This window comes from Hylaeus volcanicus, chromosome 3 (assembly GCF_026283585.1).
Source record: "Hylaeus volcanicus isolate JK05 chromosome 3, UHH_iyHylVolc1.0_haploid, whole genome shotgun sequence".
Classification (NCBI taxonomy): domain Eukaryota; kingdom Metazoa; phylum Arthropoda; class Insecta; order Hymenoptera; family Colletidae; genus Hylaeus; species Hylaeus volcanicus.
This window is the reverse complement of record NC_071978.1, coordinates 1,787,207-1,803,027: the sequence shown is the minus strand read 5'-3', so window position 1 is coordinate 1,803,027 and position 15,821 is coordinate 1,787,207. Positions and strand designations below refer to the sequence as shown.

Genomic DNA, 15,821 nt, shown 5'->3' with positions numbered 1-15,821 from the left:
AGCATGCGTGGTATGGTCGTTGACATTTGTTAAATATTTTCTTTCTTAACATACCTTGCCACTTTACTTGACAAGAACCTTCATCCAATGGAAAACGAAGTGTTCTGCCGTTGACCGTAAGTCAACCTCCGAAAAGTTGCATTGGATTTAAATGCTGTATTTAATAATTTAATCAAATTCATCAAGATCTGACAAGTAATAGTGCAGCTTAAATAGAAATTATTTCATACTTTTCACTGTATTTTCTCATACTTTTACGTAATTTTATCTAGAGCTGGTGAGTATTCTTTACGCCTATATGTTAGAGGATTTCAAGACGAATAAAATGACCTATGGTTGAAGGTCATTCAAGGTTACACAGGCTGACTTTGATAAAAATAAATAAATTGTTTCAATGTACTCTTCAAAAATTTCATTAATTTTCTTACTTGTGTACTTACTGTTACCGCAAGTGTTCAAAATGATGACCTTGAACTTGGATGTATCTTCTAAAACGTGTTAATATAGAAACCATTGCACTGAATACTTGAATTTTATTTCGTCGATTCAGGGAGACGTCTGTTCTCCGCAAGGCTCGAACTAAAAGTGCAAGCTATTCGAAAGCGCATAGGAAATCTAGCGGCTACATCCTAGAAGAAAAGTAACGGCCTGGGTGTGGCACATGTTTTTCACACTGCCCTCTGGAGCACAAATACTGGCAGAGGTCCATTGACGAAGGCAGCAGAAATAAAACTTTCCCTTATGAGAGACCCAGTGTCCCTCAACTCTAGATTTATTTTTGTACCGTTCATTTATTAATAAACCAACACGATGAACTCATTTGCATCAATTGCAATGCAGGCTCTTCTTATCTGCCCCTTTATATCTTCTCTGGTTGTTGGTATTTCGCTGTATATCCATCCGACTGTGCGACGTTAATACGAAACATCGCCAAAGTTCACAAAATTGTCAATTTAAAAATGTTACGTACAATTTATAGGATTCGTAACAACTACAAGAGTCACTCACGCTACACCTGCGCCTTTGTACGCGCACAGTGCGGACAGGAGATGGGAATGCGAGGCGACAATGCCAGAAATTGCTAGTCCCTGTAAGGACATCGCGAGGCAATTAGTGGAGGATACGCCAGGGAGTAATATTAAGGCAAACTATTAAGTTGCTTAAGACATTTGAGACTTTGACGGTTCAGTTCTTGATATTTTTTTATTAACAAAGACTTTCATGACACTTGGGTATAAAAACCAAACATTTTGCCAACTTCGTACCTAGTTTGTTAAGTGGCTATTACGATACGCGTGAAAGAAAAGAGGTTTTTTTTTTTTTTAAATTTTTATTTTATATAGCAAATAAATGAAAAATGTCTATGTTTGCATAGCGAAAAAACTATATTTTGGTAATCCGTTTGATTTTTTGCTTTCGGATGATCCAATATCAAGTTAATTGAAAACTTTCACATCTAGGTAATCATGGGAGGTGGCAGGCAAGTAATGAAGCATAACGTAATCGGTACAGAGTCCGACCCTATAGACACGTGGGCTTGCAAAAGACGGGATGGTCGAGATTTAATCGACGCATGGTCACGAGACAAAACATACAGGAATCTGTCGTACAAGGTTGTACAAAATAACGAGCAATTGTCCCAGGTAGACCCGGCTAAGGTAGATTGTCTCTTGGGTATCTTTGCGAATGGTCACTTAAACATGGACTATAACAGAGATAAGGGTCCGAAAGGACAGCCAAGTCTTGAAAATATGACCGTTACAGCCTTGAAGATCCTGCAGAAGTCGAAGAAGGGTTACCTCCTAGTGGTACTGACATTTTAACGAAATAGGAATTTTTTCGTGAATGAAACTACATCGAGTGCTACTTTTAGGTGGAAGGAGGTCTTATCGACTATGCTCACCATCGCGGACATGCCGCTCAGGCGTTATTGGAAACCGTCAGGTTCTCGGATGCCATTAACGCGACTTTGAAGATGATCAACACCGACGATACGCTGGTTATCGTAACGAGTGATCACACTCACTCGATGAGCTTCAATGGATACAGCGATCGAGGATCAAATATTCTGGGTACGTTATTTTCTGTTAGTAATTGCGCTTTAGGCAGGGGTTGAATATACATATGTAGTTATGATAACGGTCCCGATTCTCAAAATAATTATAAGAACTGAAGTAATGTTAAACCTTTATTTACCAATTTGAAATAGTTACTTTTAGAATATTTCCAATCCTTTTTAAATAACCCTAAAAGAACTATGAAATTTCAGGCATCGCTCAAAACTCAAAGTACGATGGTATCCCTTATACCACGTTGACTTACAGCACCGGAGGACCCAACAACATCGCGTACAAAAACAACAGTTCGGTTAGGATAGACCCTTCTAAAGAAAATACGACATCTTTTACGTACAGTCAGCAAGCTGCGATCATATCGGACGAGGCTTATCACGGTGGCGGTGATGTCGCTGTGTATGCAATAGGTACCAAAATCGATATGTCATAGGAACTTGAAATAAGCATGATAATCGTCAATTTATTAACTGAATATTCTTTCCCATTTCGCAGGTCCGTTCGCTCACCTATTTCACAGCGTACACGAACAGAACTACGTCGCTCGCGTTATAGGATACGCAGCGAACATACAACCAGACGCGAACAGTGTTGGAAGAATCGATTGCAACATTTTCATCAACGTTTCCTTATACTGCGGTCTGTTGCTTCTAATTATGCTCGACTGCTGGTAAAGATAATTAGAGCAACGTAGACGGTTATTGGTAATAATAAAACGTTTCTGTGTAAGTAACATATATTTAAAAAAAAAACCGACGTTACACATGTATTCTTATCGTATTTAAGTAAGGGAGACAGCAAGTGGTCGTGAAAAATACACTCGGATCCACTTCATCACAGATTAGCCTAACTTGTTCAATAGACGCACCAAGTCTTTTCAAATATGTTAAAGCAACCCCGTGTGATATAGACGACGAACGTTTCTTCTCGCATACGTTTTTCCCTTACGCGTTGTATCTTTGTCTTCTTCTTCTTCTTTTTTTTATATAGATATATATACAAACAAGTTAAAACAATTCTCAGTCTTCTACTGCAGAGGATAAGGTGTTTCGCGATCGTTACCTAGGCAACTCCTCAAATGCCTCTCATTTTGTAACAGCGCTAGAAACTAGTAATTCTCAGAATTACGTATAGGACAAAAACAATTACAATTATGCGGACGTTTAGATGTCTGAACGGCAACCTTAAATCTATCCGGAGTCACGGTAGCATGCCATAGTATCCTATCCTCTAACGCGTTGCAACAACGATCGCGCGCGCGCTTACATATCTGCCCGGAGATGTATACAAAATGTTATGGAACTGGTAAATCCACTGGATCGAACCAGTGACCCTACGAACCTACGAAGCTATCGAAGCAGATGAACAAGGGACACGAATTATCGCCGAGTTAGTCTCGTAATAGTGATAAACTCTATTCGGTACAGATCAAGTGTTCAGATGCGACGAGGGAATTGCAATGGTGACCCAGAGTCACGATGCTCTTGGGAGTCCGCTATCTATTCGATGAACAGTCTGATTGCGATGTGTGCAGGGGATGGGACGAGAGAAAACTACCGTAGGATCAATCCACTTTGTTCTTCTCGTACTTCTCGCTCTCAATCTTGGTGTATCGCACGCTCTCGTGGAAGAGGATCTTCATCCAGATGAAGCCCAGTAACAACAGGGCAGCAACCAGGAAGATATATCCTGGGGTGTACTTGCAAAAGATCATCAAACCAAAAAGGCCGATCGATTGGAAGACCAGTAGGAATGGTGCGAAGTAAACGGCTATCGTCAGGAAGGCAGGGTGCTGTTTGCGTTTATGGCATTCTGGCTTTTGAAACCTTGGCCTGGGTTCGCACGACTCTTCAGGCTGCACGTATTCCTGCGTCAGTGAATCGTCGGGACTGCTGCGGAGCAAGGACCGCCATAAGTTCTTGTACAAGAAGAAGATTCTGTCCATAATGCCCTGGAGCAGGTTGCCGAGACACAAATGCACTTTGAGGGCGATGGGGTGCGACGTCGAGTTGTCGAAGGAGTAGAGCAGATAAGGGAAGAGATTCAGATTTTGACAACAGTGGCGAATCCTTTGCATCGATGCGTGGCGAAACAACATCGGTGGTCCACTGCTTCCATCTGTTGACGTTGATAATGAGACAAGGTTAGAGTTAATATTCGTTGAAAATTATATTAATAATGTTAGCATAGTGTAATGTAGACTATATAGTACAAAATGTGAACAACGTATCGTGCTTAATTATTTATAATCTATTATATCTACGATGTAGATATATTTTACAATATTATAATTGGGTTAACATAATGTAATATAAATGGCCGAAAGATAATTAAGTTTTGAAGTATTATACTAAACCCATCCAACCAAGTTAAGAACTGACATATTCAAACGCAAACCCAGGGTGACTCATGCACAACGAGACGTAGTCACTGGAAATTTTTGAAAATGTATCAACGATATATCGTTGTTCACTACAAAAAAAAAAGTTATTGTTTTCGTAGCATTTTTACAACTCTATGTCTATTTTAGCATAGAATAAAATTCATAGAAGGTCCATTATTGAAACAGATGGACTTATACCGTCGCCATAACGAACAGCTCATTTGTTACATCATTTTAGATTGCTACGTCGAATTATCAGTTAACGAAAAATTTAAAAATAAAAGTCTCCCACCTTTAAGCATGTTGGAAACACGCCTCACGAGAGTCTGTTTCCCAATGACGTCCTCCGTCTTCATGATTCCTGGTACTTTCGACATATTACCAGTCGCTTTTAGCGAACCTGTTCCGATGTTATCTCTCGGATTGTTTACGGTCTTCACTGGATATGTCTGTCAAAGTTCGGCTATACTCGGCTATTGATATTCCGTTCTGAAAAACAATAATCACATCAGATATATTCTACCCGTTCGATGGAATCGTGGGTCAGTGAGTGATAAATGCCAGAATTCCGTAGCGAACCGTGTCGAGTCGAAAGATTTGCTCTGGCGAACGTAATTATTATTGGCAGTTTCTAGTGGCCCGATTGCAATCACCGGCACGTTAACGTTCGTTTCCAAAATCGTAAACAAAATGTTTTGATCGTTACTGAACAGACTTTCGACTTTCGCGTTACAGAAATGGCCGTGGTACGTGATAAAAAAAAAAGCGCCACCGCCCGCGCATGTGACCCGAGATTAACGCGTAAACACCATTTTAAGGCAATTCAGAGCAATATCTTCGGCAAATCGAACCATTTACACATTTGGACTTCAATACATAGATCACAGTACATGTCTGGTTGTATACCTTAACCCTACAATTATCAACAGTCAAACCAAACTAATAAATATGCTATAATATCATGGTTATAATCAATCAAATATATAATTTGTTTAAAAAATTTCAAATACATGGGTCGAATTGAGTGGCTTGGTAATTTTGGTGTTAATGAAACAAGGTAGATTTAGATAAATATTAGATATTTAGAAACATACATAAAATAAGTTGTAAGAGAATTCTTACACTTGGACTTTAGCACAATTATCGCAGCACTTGTATGGAAAACTGTTAGATTCAAAAACGTGCAGACAGCGAAAAGAAACTGTCCACATGTCAGGTCAAAAGGACACGCGACAACAATGCCTGCGAACGGGTCCCGATACAACACACTGGCAGACCGGTCGAGTGATCGTAATATACTCTCTCGTGACGCGCCCCTGTACCCCTCTGACCACAGCGAATTAGTAACCTCGTAGATAGAGGGACAGCGCAGCTTGGGGAACGGCCTATGAGCTACCATAACCGCGTAAGTATAATCGACAGAACAGGTATAGTGAACTCTGGATACATTAGAGTGGTAGGTAACTTGAAATTCTTGCTCCGATTGCTAAATGCAGTAGTCGACGTCGATTACCGTGAACAGAAGGAAAAAAATATCCTCCAACGTTCGATTGTCCCTATACAAGGTCCTATACTACCAGTTTCTCGAGGAAGGTACAAAAAGAAGCCACATCGTTGGCTTCACAAAAACAAGAAGCAAACTATCCTTCTTCGTCCGATTGTTGCTATACAAGATTCTATAGCGTTAGTTTCGCGAACGCATGATAAAAACAAGAGAGTAAATAGATATTTAATTTGTATATTAATGTTGCTTAAGGTCTTTAAGATACTATTACTAAATTGTATCGAAAGGATTCCAATATTACCAAAGTTGTAACCGTTTGTATCGAAGACACACTTAAACCCTCTTAAATCTCCTTTTATTTCCGGATAATAAATTCGAAAAATCAAACTGGATGACGCATTTTTGTAAATCAATATCCAGACGAGCGAAGCATGAGCAGAAGCTAATTTACGGAGCGATCTAAAGTTCGTGTCCGTTATTTGGAACTTTAATTAGGAAAACGATCGCGTTCGACGCATGATAATCACAGCCAACTAAACCAGACGAATCCCCTGTAAGATTGAAATTAGCTCGAGAAGCTCCTACCTTCGTAGTTAAACGGTTGATGAGTACGGCTAGGTAATCATGAGGCATACAGAAGCGTGTCGATCGACCCTCGACGAAACGAGTCCCGTACTAGCTCGTAATTGAACGGCGGAAACACGGGGAATTGCTGGCCGTCCATGAGACCAATTGACGGAGAGAACAGTCGAGATATGGGGAATGAAGATGAATTTATAGCGGTATCTCCCGTACACTCTATCGGTGAACCATCCCACCTGACCCCTTCTTTCTCGCTGGTCTCCGATCCGCTACTGAATCGTGAGTATACAGGGTGTCTCAAAAATGTTGTAAAACCTTGAAAGGGGTGGTTCGGGAGGTGATTTGAAACAACTTTTTCCTTAGCGAAAATGTTGTCCGAGGCTCCGTTGAGGAGATATTAACGGAAAACACTGACCAATCAGAGCGCGAGTACGCCGATGGAGCGGCCGCGGTAGCCTATGAGCGCGGCCGCCTAGCGCGTAGCCTACGCTCCACCGGCATATTCGCGCTCTGATTGGTCGGGGTTTTCCGTTAATATCTCTTCAACGGAGCCTCGGACAACATTTTCGCTAAGGAAAAAGTTGTTTCACATCACCTCCCGAACCACCCCTTTCGTGTTACAAGATTTTTGGGACACCCTGTATATTCCTGCTCAGTAGCCTCGTAGACAAGTCCCTTAGCACCCACAACAAAACGCCCCCAAGTTTCGTTCCCTCGATACGCTTTCATCGGCATTCTTTTCGCCAAAGTTTAACGTTGCGAGCGGCAAATGAAATTTCCACGGTGTTCGACTCACCTTGATGGGATCGTTCTGTGTTTACACGAACGTTGAATATAGCTGCTCACTGATTGTTGTCCATATAAATCACTCGGTCACTCCGTTCCACCGGTCTCGTTCGTTCACGAACGTCTAACTATACTTTTTGTAGAGATTGAAGACTATCGGAAACTCGCGAAATATTCCCATCCTTTGGTGGCTCGGCCGACTTTCCTCGAAATCGATAAACCGGTCACGACTGACGTTACGCACAAGACTGTTACAAGAGGGTTCGAGACGATGAACCGGGTAGCAGAGCTCATCACCTATCTCGACCAAACACAAACAACGACTGCGGGCAGCTGGTTGTGCGCCGCGCAACGTTAAGCGTAGCTCGAGTGGCGACCTCGCAGCTCGATTTCCAAGCTAACCAACGCAGCGCGTTGATTGGTCGACGTGGGAGAACCTAAAGGTAGTTGTACCAATTGGGTACCGTCTTGGAAGGATTCTCGCGGCGGCAAGTGGAGGAAGCAACAAGGGCCGACTAACGGAAACGCCGGACCAGTCACGTAGACATTTCACGAAATCACGAGCTTTCCTCGTGATCTTTCGAAACACCGACCCTTTGGACACTCCCGGTCACAGCTGTCACCGACGCATGATAACGCACCACCCTTGCCTTGCTCCACTCTCTCGTGGCGGGTTACTGACTGCGGGAGTATAATTCGTACGAGCGGACTTTGTCTACGGGACGAAGCTCGAATTGTAGGAGCCGGTAAGTAAAAACAAACTGGGGTATATTAACTGTAACTGGACTACAGTTTGTATAAAAAATGTATTCTGCAAGATCTGAGAAATTCATGTTCTTTTAGAAGATAGCTGTCTTGCCTTGATGCGAAGAATGCGTAATGTAAAGATACTAGGTTCGAATCTTGTTTTGGGCCTTTACATTTTTTTTATTTATATAATTTCTATAATTTCTATAACTATACATATAAGTATAATATTTATTCTCCTCTAAAACCATTTATATATTATCATAAGTACGACCAGTTTGACACGGTTAATGTTCCATAGTTTATTCATAATCATTGGCCTCTACAATTTGAACGCGGTTCCTACGGAAAAAACGGGTTGTCTGGGTCATAGACTCTTTTCATAACACATGGATGTCCATAGCACTGGTTACGCATATTGTTCCCATCGCCTGCAAGTCGCGCATGCGCGAAAATCTCGGTTCGTATAACAACACAGTTTGTCGCTCCCACGACTGCATCATTGTCTGGCGTCAAGAGGCTGGGGAGAGGGGAAAGTACTGATAAATATTTGTACGAATACGAAATTGTATATTTTTAGAGAAGTTAAACATAAAATAACCTACATAGTTAGCATGGTATATTGCTCGAACAGAATTTATGTGATAAAAATTAAATGAAAGAAATACTAAATTCTAAATCATTTTCAGCATATAAATAAAATATTTCCTTGTATTTATAAATCGTTTATTGAAACCTTGAAACAGGAGATAAAAGAGTATACAAACAAAAACAAAGGAAAGTACGTAAGTAATTTAAAAAAAAAATTTAAGTGGAATAGTGAGTCAGTGGCTTTCAGACTAATAGTTTGCTTAAGATTCATCTAGACGGTAATCGTGGCGATTCCGACATGATTAGAAAATAGTAAAAAAGTTCAGATCAATTTCGCGCGCGGTTGGTACTGACCGACGGATCCGCGTGTCGCTGATCCCGATAACGTAGATCTTATGCAACGATTCATTGATCTCTGACGTAATTCGAACGCCGAGTTAGGCTCGTGACAAGAGAGTAGTGAAAAAAGAGTCGTTGGCTATACTCGGATCGCAAACCACACTCCGCCTGTAGCATCCGCTACCTTTCGCACGCGATGCAAACATGATCGCTAGAGTGAGAACGCCCGGAAAATACCGTGAGCCCGGTAATTGTCTAATTTCCTACCCAGCAATCGCAGTGGACGTTGGTCCAGACTGCGATTAGAGGTTCCGGCGAAACTTGGACTCATCATATCTGCTCACTATCCTCACAACCATCGAGCATGTGGGTGAAAGATTAATTAAACGTCAATAGCCTCGCGTACGCGAGTAATTCGTGAATTGCCAACTGTTGGAAATCATTCGTCATCGGTTTCTATTAATTCGATGAGTTGCGAGCATCTAGTTCGGTTATCAATCGAGTACGAATGGAATTGAGATGTCATGATGCAATTGAGGGGTAGCTCTACGTAGAAGGGAATGTAGCCACGGTCCCGTTTTTATTTACAATTCGCAATGTAGAATGCATTTCAGTCATCTCTTAGGAACTTGTTTTTTTAAAAACGACGTTGCATAATCAATTGCAGCGTATATATGTATCCTTCGTGTTATCTTCGAGCAAAAATAGAATCACGTCCCTACATAAGTAGTGCTGGATAACGGAACACAATTCAAATGCCATTTTCATTATTTTGAGAGAGAATAAAGCCACGCTTTCATAGATTTAATGCATGGCGTCGAATACACTGAAAACTACTTCCGATATATTTTATATCTTAAGATAATCGATTGTAATTTGCAATATGTGTACTTTTCTGTATTATCTTCGAAGAGATCAGATACACATGATCGGAAACTGCACATAGAACGCAGGACGTCAGAGAAAATTGGCTTACGTCGCAAATCTATTATGTTGTCAGTACTGCTAATGATCATCTTTTATTATCAAAATAATAACATAGATTACACATGTGTATTAAATCTTGGCGCTCAAGGCAAAACGCTTTAATTTTGCTTGTCAGTGAATGGGTGAAGTAGGAACGTGGCTCAAAGAGGACTTGGAAAATCAATAGATGCATGCATTTCGTTGAGATTTGATCGCATGCTCGTACCTACTCGACGCTGTACACGAAAAAAGTCTGTTTACATTGCTTCTAGCGCTTCTGTTTACATTGCTTCATTTGTGTCTGGCTTATTGTCAGTCAGAGGCTTTGTTGACGTTCTGTACCTTTCGCAACGTTCGTTCTCGACCAAATACAAATACGAGAAAAAGACTTTAGCTGCCACAGGAAATGAAATATGCATCCGAGGAATTTGAAATTCCTGTGCGCTCTGTTATTCGCGTGCTAGCAAAGTAAGCAGAAATGACATGACGGACGTCAGTCGAAACATGAGAGTAAGGTATTGCGATGCGATATTCATTCTTGCTTTCTTGTCGATTCCTTGTATCGTAAATGATGCTAGCTGCGAAACATTATTTTCTTAAACTATTCTATTTATACTATTCTACGTCAATTATCATTATTATTAAGTGTGTTATCTCTCGTTACAGTTTAAGGTCCAAACTTTCAACGTTGAACTTAATAAATATATTTCATAACGACATCATATAATTAAACAATCTTTAAAATAATTACAAACGATATTTCAATTTAAGGAAAAACAATTTATTCTTAAATATGCTATTCCTCATTTAATCGTAACATTTATCTTTTCTTCATTTGTTTATGTTTTATATCATAAAAAGACAAAGCATTCAATATAAAAAATGAAATATTTAAGTTTAGATGCCAACTATTGCAAATTATATACAACTTGATAAAAAGTTTTATCTAACTTAATATCAAATTAATATCAAGTGATCGGGACAACCAAATTTTCGATAAATACGAAACAATTTTTTAGTTGATTAATTTGAACGATAAATAACATTAATACATTTTAAGTTATGCCTTTTATTGCACTCTTCAAAGAACAAATATTCAAGGCGTTCATAAATTGGGATAGTGTTGTTGGAAGTGTAAACACTGGCAATGAGTCATCGAGGATACTTTCGTCGAACAATCAAAACATCAAGACATCTGCAAAACAATTACGTCATTGCGGTGAACTTTCTAGTTCAAAGTTTGATTCCGAATAAAATCTGGCTTACACTTGTCCTAATAACGAAAGGCATAGAAGCCATTCTCTTTTCAATAAATCCTTCGGTATAAATGTAACCCACAAACTGAACGTTAAAAACTTGTAGTCAGATATCTGACCAAAGAAGTCATTATTTGTTTATGTTTCAGTTATGTTATTGCATACTTTCCACGTGATATCATGTTGAGTAGTTGCCACGATTTCCGGAGCTATGGTGATGTAAAATTGAAAAATCAATGATAATTTTGATCTACACAAACGTGGTTATCGTGTGAAAGATAAGTATTGCACTTTTATGATATTCTATACTTCGTTCTTACGATATCCGATTCGAATTTAAACGAAAACATTATCCTGGTTATTTAATTGTTGCATTAATAATTATCTTTTCAATCAATTTTTTGTTCTCTTTACGATTGACAGTAATTGTAATTACAAAAACTAAACGTTCCCATACGTGGCCAGGGGCGTGAAGAATTTAATTAAAGTATTAGTGTCGATTCTGTATATTTACAAACGGTGTTTAGTCTACATCCAAATCTACCAGTGACATTCGTAACGAGTTATATATCCGTCAGATCAATCATATTATGACAGTCTATGTCATCGACATAACATTTTACATATTCTGTATCTTTTTGCGTATAGATCAATAATGTTACGTAAATATTCGATATGCGCATTAATATTTCTTGAAACACGCATCAATAAAATGTATGACCATTCGTGCAGTGCTTATTTTCTCACTTTTACATGTGCGTATATAAAAGCGTTTACATTCCTCAGAAGTTAATGATTGTTACGCAATAAAATTAACACACATGATATAATGCACACCCTTTCGGACGAAAAGAATATATGCTTCTGAGCCGACCCTCAAAATGTTAATGATTAAATTATTAGTTAATAAATAGACATTGTACAGGAAAATGTACAATGAACTAAGCTAGAAAATTAAAAATCTAAAAACATAAGTCATTATGTTTCAGATGAGAGTTGCTGCTACATTGCTTGAAATTGCATCAATTGTAATCGTGCTTTTTTAGTAGCTGTTGATAAAACACGATAAATGCATTTATTATTTTTTTTATTTAGTATTTAATTTTCTTTCTGTCGTATCTTTAGCGATAAACTTTCACCCTAAAATTCTGCACGTACAACTGATGAAAATGAAAATGCTTATACTTATTATTGTATCTTCGTAAGAATATCGTCGATAAATTCATGACGTCTCGTCTGTTCGTTGAATGTAAATCCAATTACGAGATTCGTAGTATCTATCCTAAATTAAAGTTCATTTTACAAATTACTATATTGGTATATTATTAAAAGCATTCAATAAATCAAATAATGTAGTAGATAAAATTGTATAAAATAAAAAGTGTAGAAAGAATTGGCAATTCTTTTTCTTTAACAAATTAGAAACGTTTACAAGTAAATTATGATTATTTCGTTACATTTTATCTGATGCACTAGCGAAGAATATTGCGCATCTATGATGCAGCCGGTAGTCATTTTTCATGTCATAATTAGAAATACATCAAATATGTTTACAGTATTAATGAATGATTAATAGTGCAAAATTCTGTAATTACAATTCGTCGTGAGCAGTTGCACACGCGACTAACTGCTAGTGTGCTCATAAAATGCAAACGATGACGAAATTCGAGCTCGTAGTCGCGGAATTTCAACTGAAAACAACGATCCTTTAATCGGCCAGCAATTCGCGACAGCGATAAATACTATTGTGTTTAGTCTTCGTGCGAGAATATCCCAGCCTTGTATATAACGGTTCTCTGAAATGAAATATAATTCTCATGTATTGCGTAATTTTTTTTTGGCACGTGTCGAGTCGAAGTTACACAAAATAATGTTTCTGCGCGAAAGAGGAGCTGTTATCTCGCGCTGTTATTAAGCTTCATAAACTGACGATGTTCAACGTTTCATCGCAAGGAAAATATTTAGCAAAGAGGTATAAATTTCAATTTGGAAGAAAATAGACAATACATAAATTCTCTCATTTGTTAAATACTCATCGTTACATAACAAGACTTAACCACTGCAAAGTTACGTCTATACAAAAAAAATATTTTATACGACGATTGTAAATTATTAATTCTTAATATTTATCATTTATAGGAGTCTATCTAATATTTCCGGGTGCCTGAAGTGCCCAATAATTAAGTGCTTAGTAATTACTTTTGCAACTCATTAATAATCTTGATAATTATAATCAGAAATCATGAAATTATATATGTAATCTACGGTCATTAATGGGTGATTTGCAATCATTCGATAAAAGATTATTTTTATTATTATTATTGATAATTTAACGATTAATGATTAACTTTTTAATCATGTCAGATGATTGCATTCGTTAATCGATTGCAAATTACTGTCGATCATCCGTATTGAGTTACATTATATTTCTTATAAATGAGTAATATTTGCATAGCTAAAAGTGACCTAATTTCGAAGTTGGAACATCGAAGATAACGCTTGTATTAAAACCGACAAACACTTAACATCGGCCTTTATCACTGCACAGCAGCAGTGCACACTCACCACCCTCTAATATCTAAAATTATTGGTGTTACAAAACAAATTTCTAGAATATCAAACATCGACCGATCCAAGAGTGAAATAGAAATAAATATTTGAATAGAAATAATTATTATTAAGATAATAATTTTGGATACATTTTCAATAACAGAATGAAAAATTATATCAGGGTATCCTCCATTCAGACTCGAACTGGATCTACTCGATGCCTCTTGAACAAGTTTGCGCATAGACTTTTGTTTCACCTTTCCTCTCGCGTTTCAAAGCCACAGAGAGAAACGTCTATTCTCGTACGCTGGATTTTCCGTAGTTCTCGTGTGCTTTTTCGTTCATATGTCCGCAGACAGGTCGACGAACGCAGCCACGGGCTCTGTCCGCAAGGAATTTTTTAAACTACGAGTATTTCTCGGTTTATTCCATGCGATCTCGCGGTCGCGTACACATGTTTCGAGACGCGTTTTGTGCATGTACTGGACAAATAAAAACTATTCAGACAAATCGTTATTCTCGATATACCTAAGAGGAGTGACTCAAGTAGAACGCTGAAAATAAGGCTTTATTCACGAAACTTATTATGAATAAACGGTTCAATGTACACCAAACACTGTACACCGAACAGTGCGATAGCTTGCAAGAGAATTGGGTGTGCGTATTATCACGATGTCCGGTCATCTCAAATCAATTTGCGAAGTCAAGGGGCTCGAAAAGTAGATTTGACATGAATTGAATAACCAGCAAAAAAATCGTCGTCAAGATATTTAGTTATCTGCTTTTACGAAATGATAGAGGACTATCTTCGAGACGTATTATGACATGTGACACAAAATGGGACCTCTATGATGATCAATGATGTTCTGTTCAATGTTCGAGCATCAATAAATCTCCATGGCACATGCCAAAGCTGAACCTGCATCCAAAATAATAATGGTCGCTATTTAGCGATCAATCGAATTAGATAATTTGGTATTCTGGGGTCACTCTATAATGTGATGGCATTAAATGAAGGCGCTTTTAACGAAGGATTTATAACAATTATGAAAATTATGGAAGTTATGGGCGTGGAACTAGGCGCAAGAAAGGGTAATCGTGAGAAATTTAAGATTATAGACTATTAATTAAGCAAAAAAAAAAAGAGAATATTGATTTCTTCAAACTATTAAGATAACTTCTTCTGTTTAAAATCATATTACCTTTCTCTATTCAAAGAAAATAATACACTATGAGTAATAAAGGAAATTACAACAAATATCTTCCATTCTCATGACTGAATGGAACCTAATCCTAATTCATCACTATCAAACCAAGTGGTGATTCTGTCAAATATTTTATCAACCGATTACCACATCACACTTGACATCAAACAAACTATCCGGCCATACTTCGAGAAAGCAAGCCGGCCAAATAGCCAAATAGCTTATAATGTTCATTAGACGTGCACGTGGTAACCGTCTCCAATGATAAAGTAAGCGATAAACCATGTGATAAACTAAAAAACAAAATAGTATAAAAAATCAAGCATTTGTTTTGTTTGTTCGTTCTGTTATCTCTGCGCAAAACTTTTCGATAACCGAGAAGCCTGGAGACCTGAGAACATTACACGACATAATTATGTGATCGAACGCGTAATACACGGGATGATAAATAATACATGCACGATAATAAGAAAAAACTGGACCACGTTTTGTACTATTACTTAATGTATGATGCAACGATATTAATTGTCAGCTAAACAAAGCGTTCACTCTTTTTACAACTACTCTAAATTACGTTTCGATCACCGTGTACGTGGTAACGTAATGATCAATCGATATAATGTTCAATACATTCAACTTCTTTGCGTGATACAGTATGAAATAAAATGGTAAAAAAAATGACATGTGCGTGTCGCACGGATGTAACATTGTACATTTTCTTGATACTTTGTGATACTACTTATTACAACGATAAAAAATTCTCTACTCACTGATTTAATTAATATTTAATTCGTATAAATGTATACGCAAAGATGTACTTAAAGATCTCTTTGCTGTGAA

The 15,821-nt window shown here is 38.0% G+C and overlaps 2 protein-coding genes across 4 annotated transcripts in view; one reads left to right on the top strand and one right to left on the bottom strand.

Moving 5' to 3' along the window:
- LOC128874329 (alkaline phosphatase-like) overlaps positions 1-2,913 on the top strand; it is a 4,255-nt gene extending 1,342 nt beyond the window's left edge. Inside the window, exons 4-8 of the mRNA XM_054118975.1 lie at positions 980-1,143; positions 1,461-1,808; positions 1,874-2,072; positions 2,270-2,482; positions 2,568-2,913. Of these exons, the coding sequence (XP_053974950.1) occupies positions 980-1,143; positions 1,461-1,808; positions 1,874-2,072; positions 2,270-2,482; positions 2,568-2,746 (1,103 nt within the window). The 3' untranslated portion in view covers positions 2,747-2,913. The remainder of the gene's footprint in view (positions 1-979; positions 1,144-1,460; positions 1,809-1,873; positions 2,073-2,269; positions 2,483-2,567) is intronic.
- Positions 2,791-7,664, bottom strand: LOC128874335 (uncharacterized). 3 transcript variants are annotated; one of them, XM_054118987.1, is made up of 3 exons: positions 7,338-7,664; positions 4,748-4,944; positions 2,791-4,190 (listed from the first exon to the last, which is right to left on the bottom strand). In XM_054118987.1, the coding sequence occupies exons 2-3, from the start codon at positions 4,830-4,832 to the stop codon at positions 3,637-3,639; spliced, it is 639 nt and encodes a 212-aa protein (XP_053974962.1). In that variant the 5' UTR covers positions 4,833-4,944; positions 7,338-7,664; the 3' UTR covers positions 2,791-3,636. The 3 variants fall into 3 exon arrangements, with proteins under 3 accessions (XP_053974962.1, XP_053974963.1, XP_053974964.1); XM_054118988.1 differs by lacking the exon at positions 7,338-7,664 and adding an exon at positions 5,550-5,753; XM_054118989.1 differs by lacking the exon at positions 7,338-7,664 and adding an exon at positions 5,578-5,753.
- Positions 7,665-15,821: the final 8,157 nt, after the last annotated feature.

Excerpts from the sequence above, each read along its gene's own strand:
- LOC128874335 (XM_054118987.1), bottom strand. The coding sequence starts at position 4,832 with ATGTCGAAAGTACCAGGAATCATGAAGACGGAGGACGTCATTGGGAAA. Across the intron at positions 4,191-4,747 it reads TGTTTCCAACATGCTTAAAG|ATGGAAGCAGTGGACCACCG; the intron begins GTGGGAGACTTT and ends CAACGTCAACAG.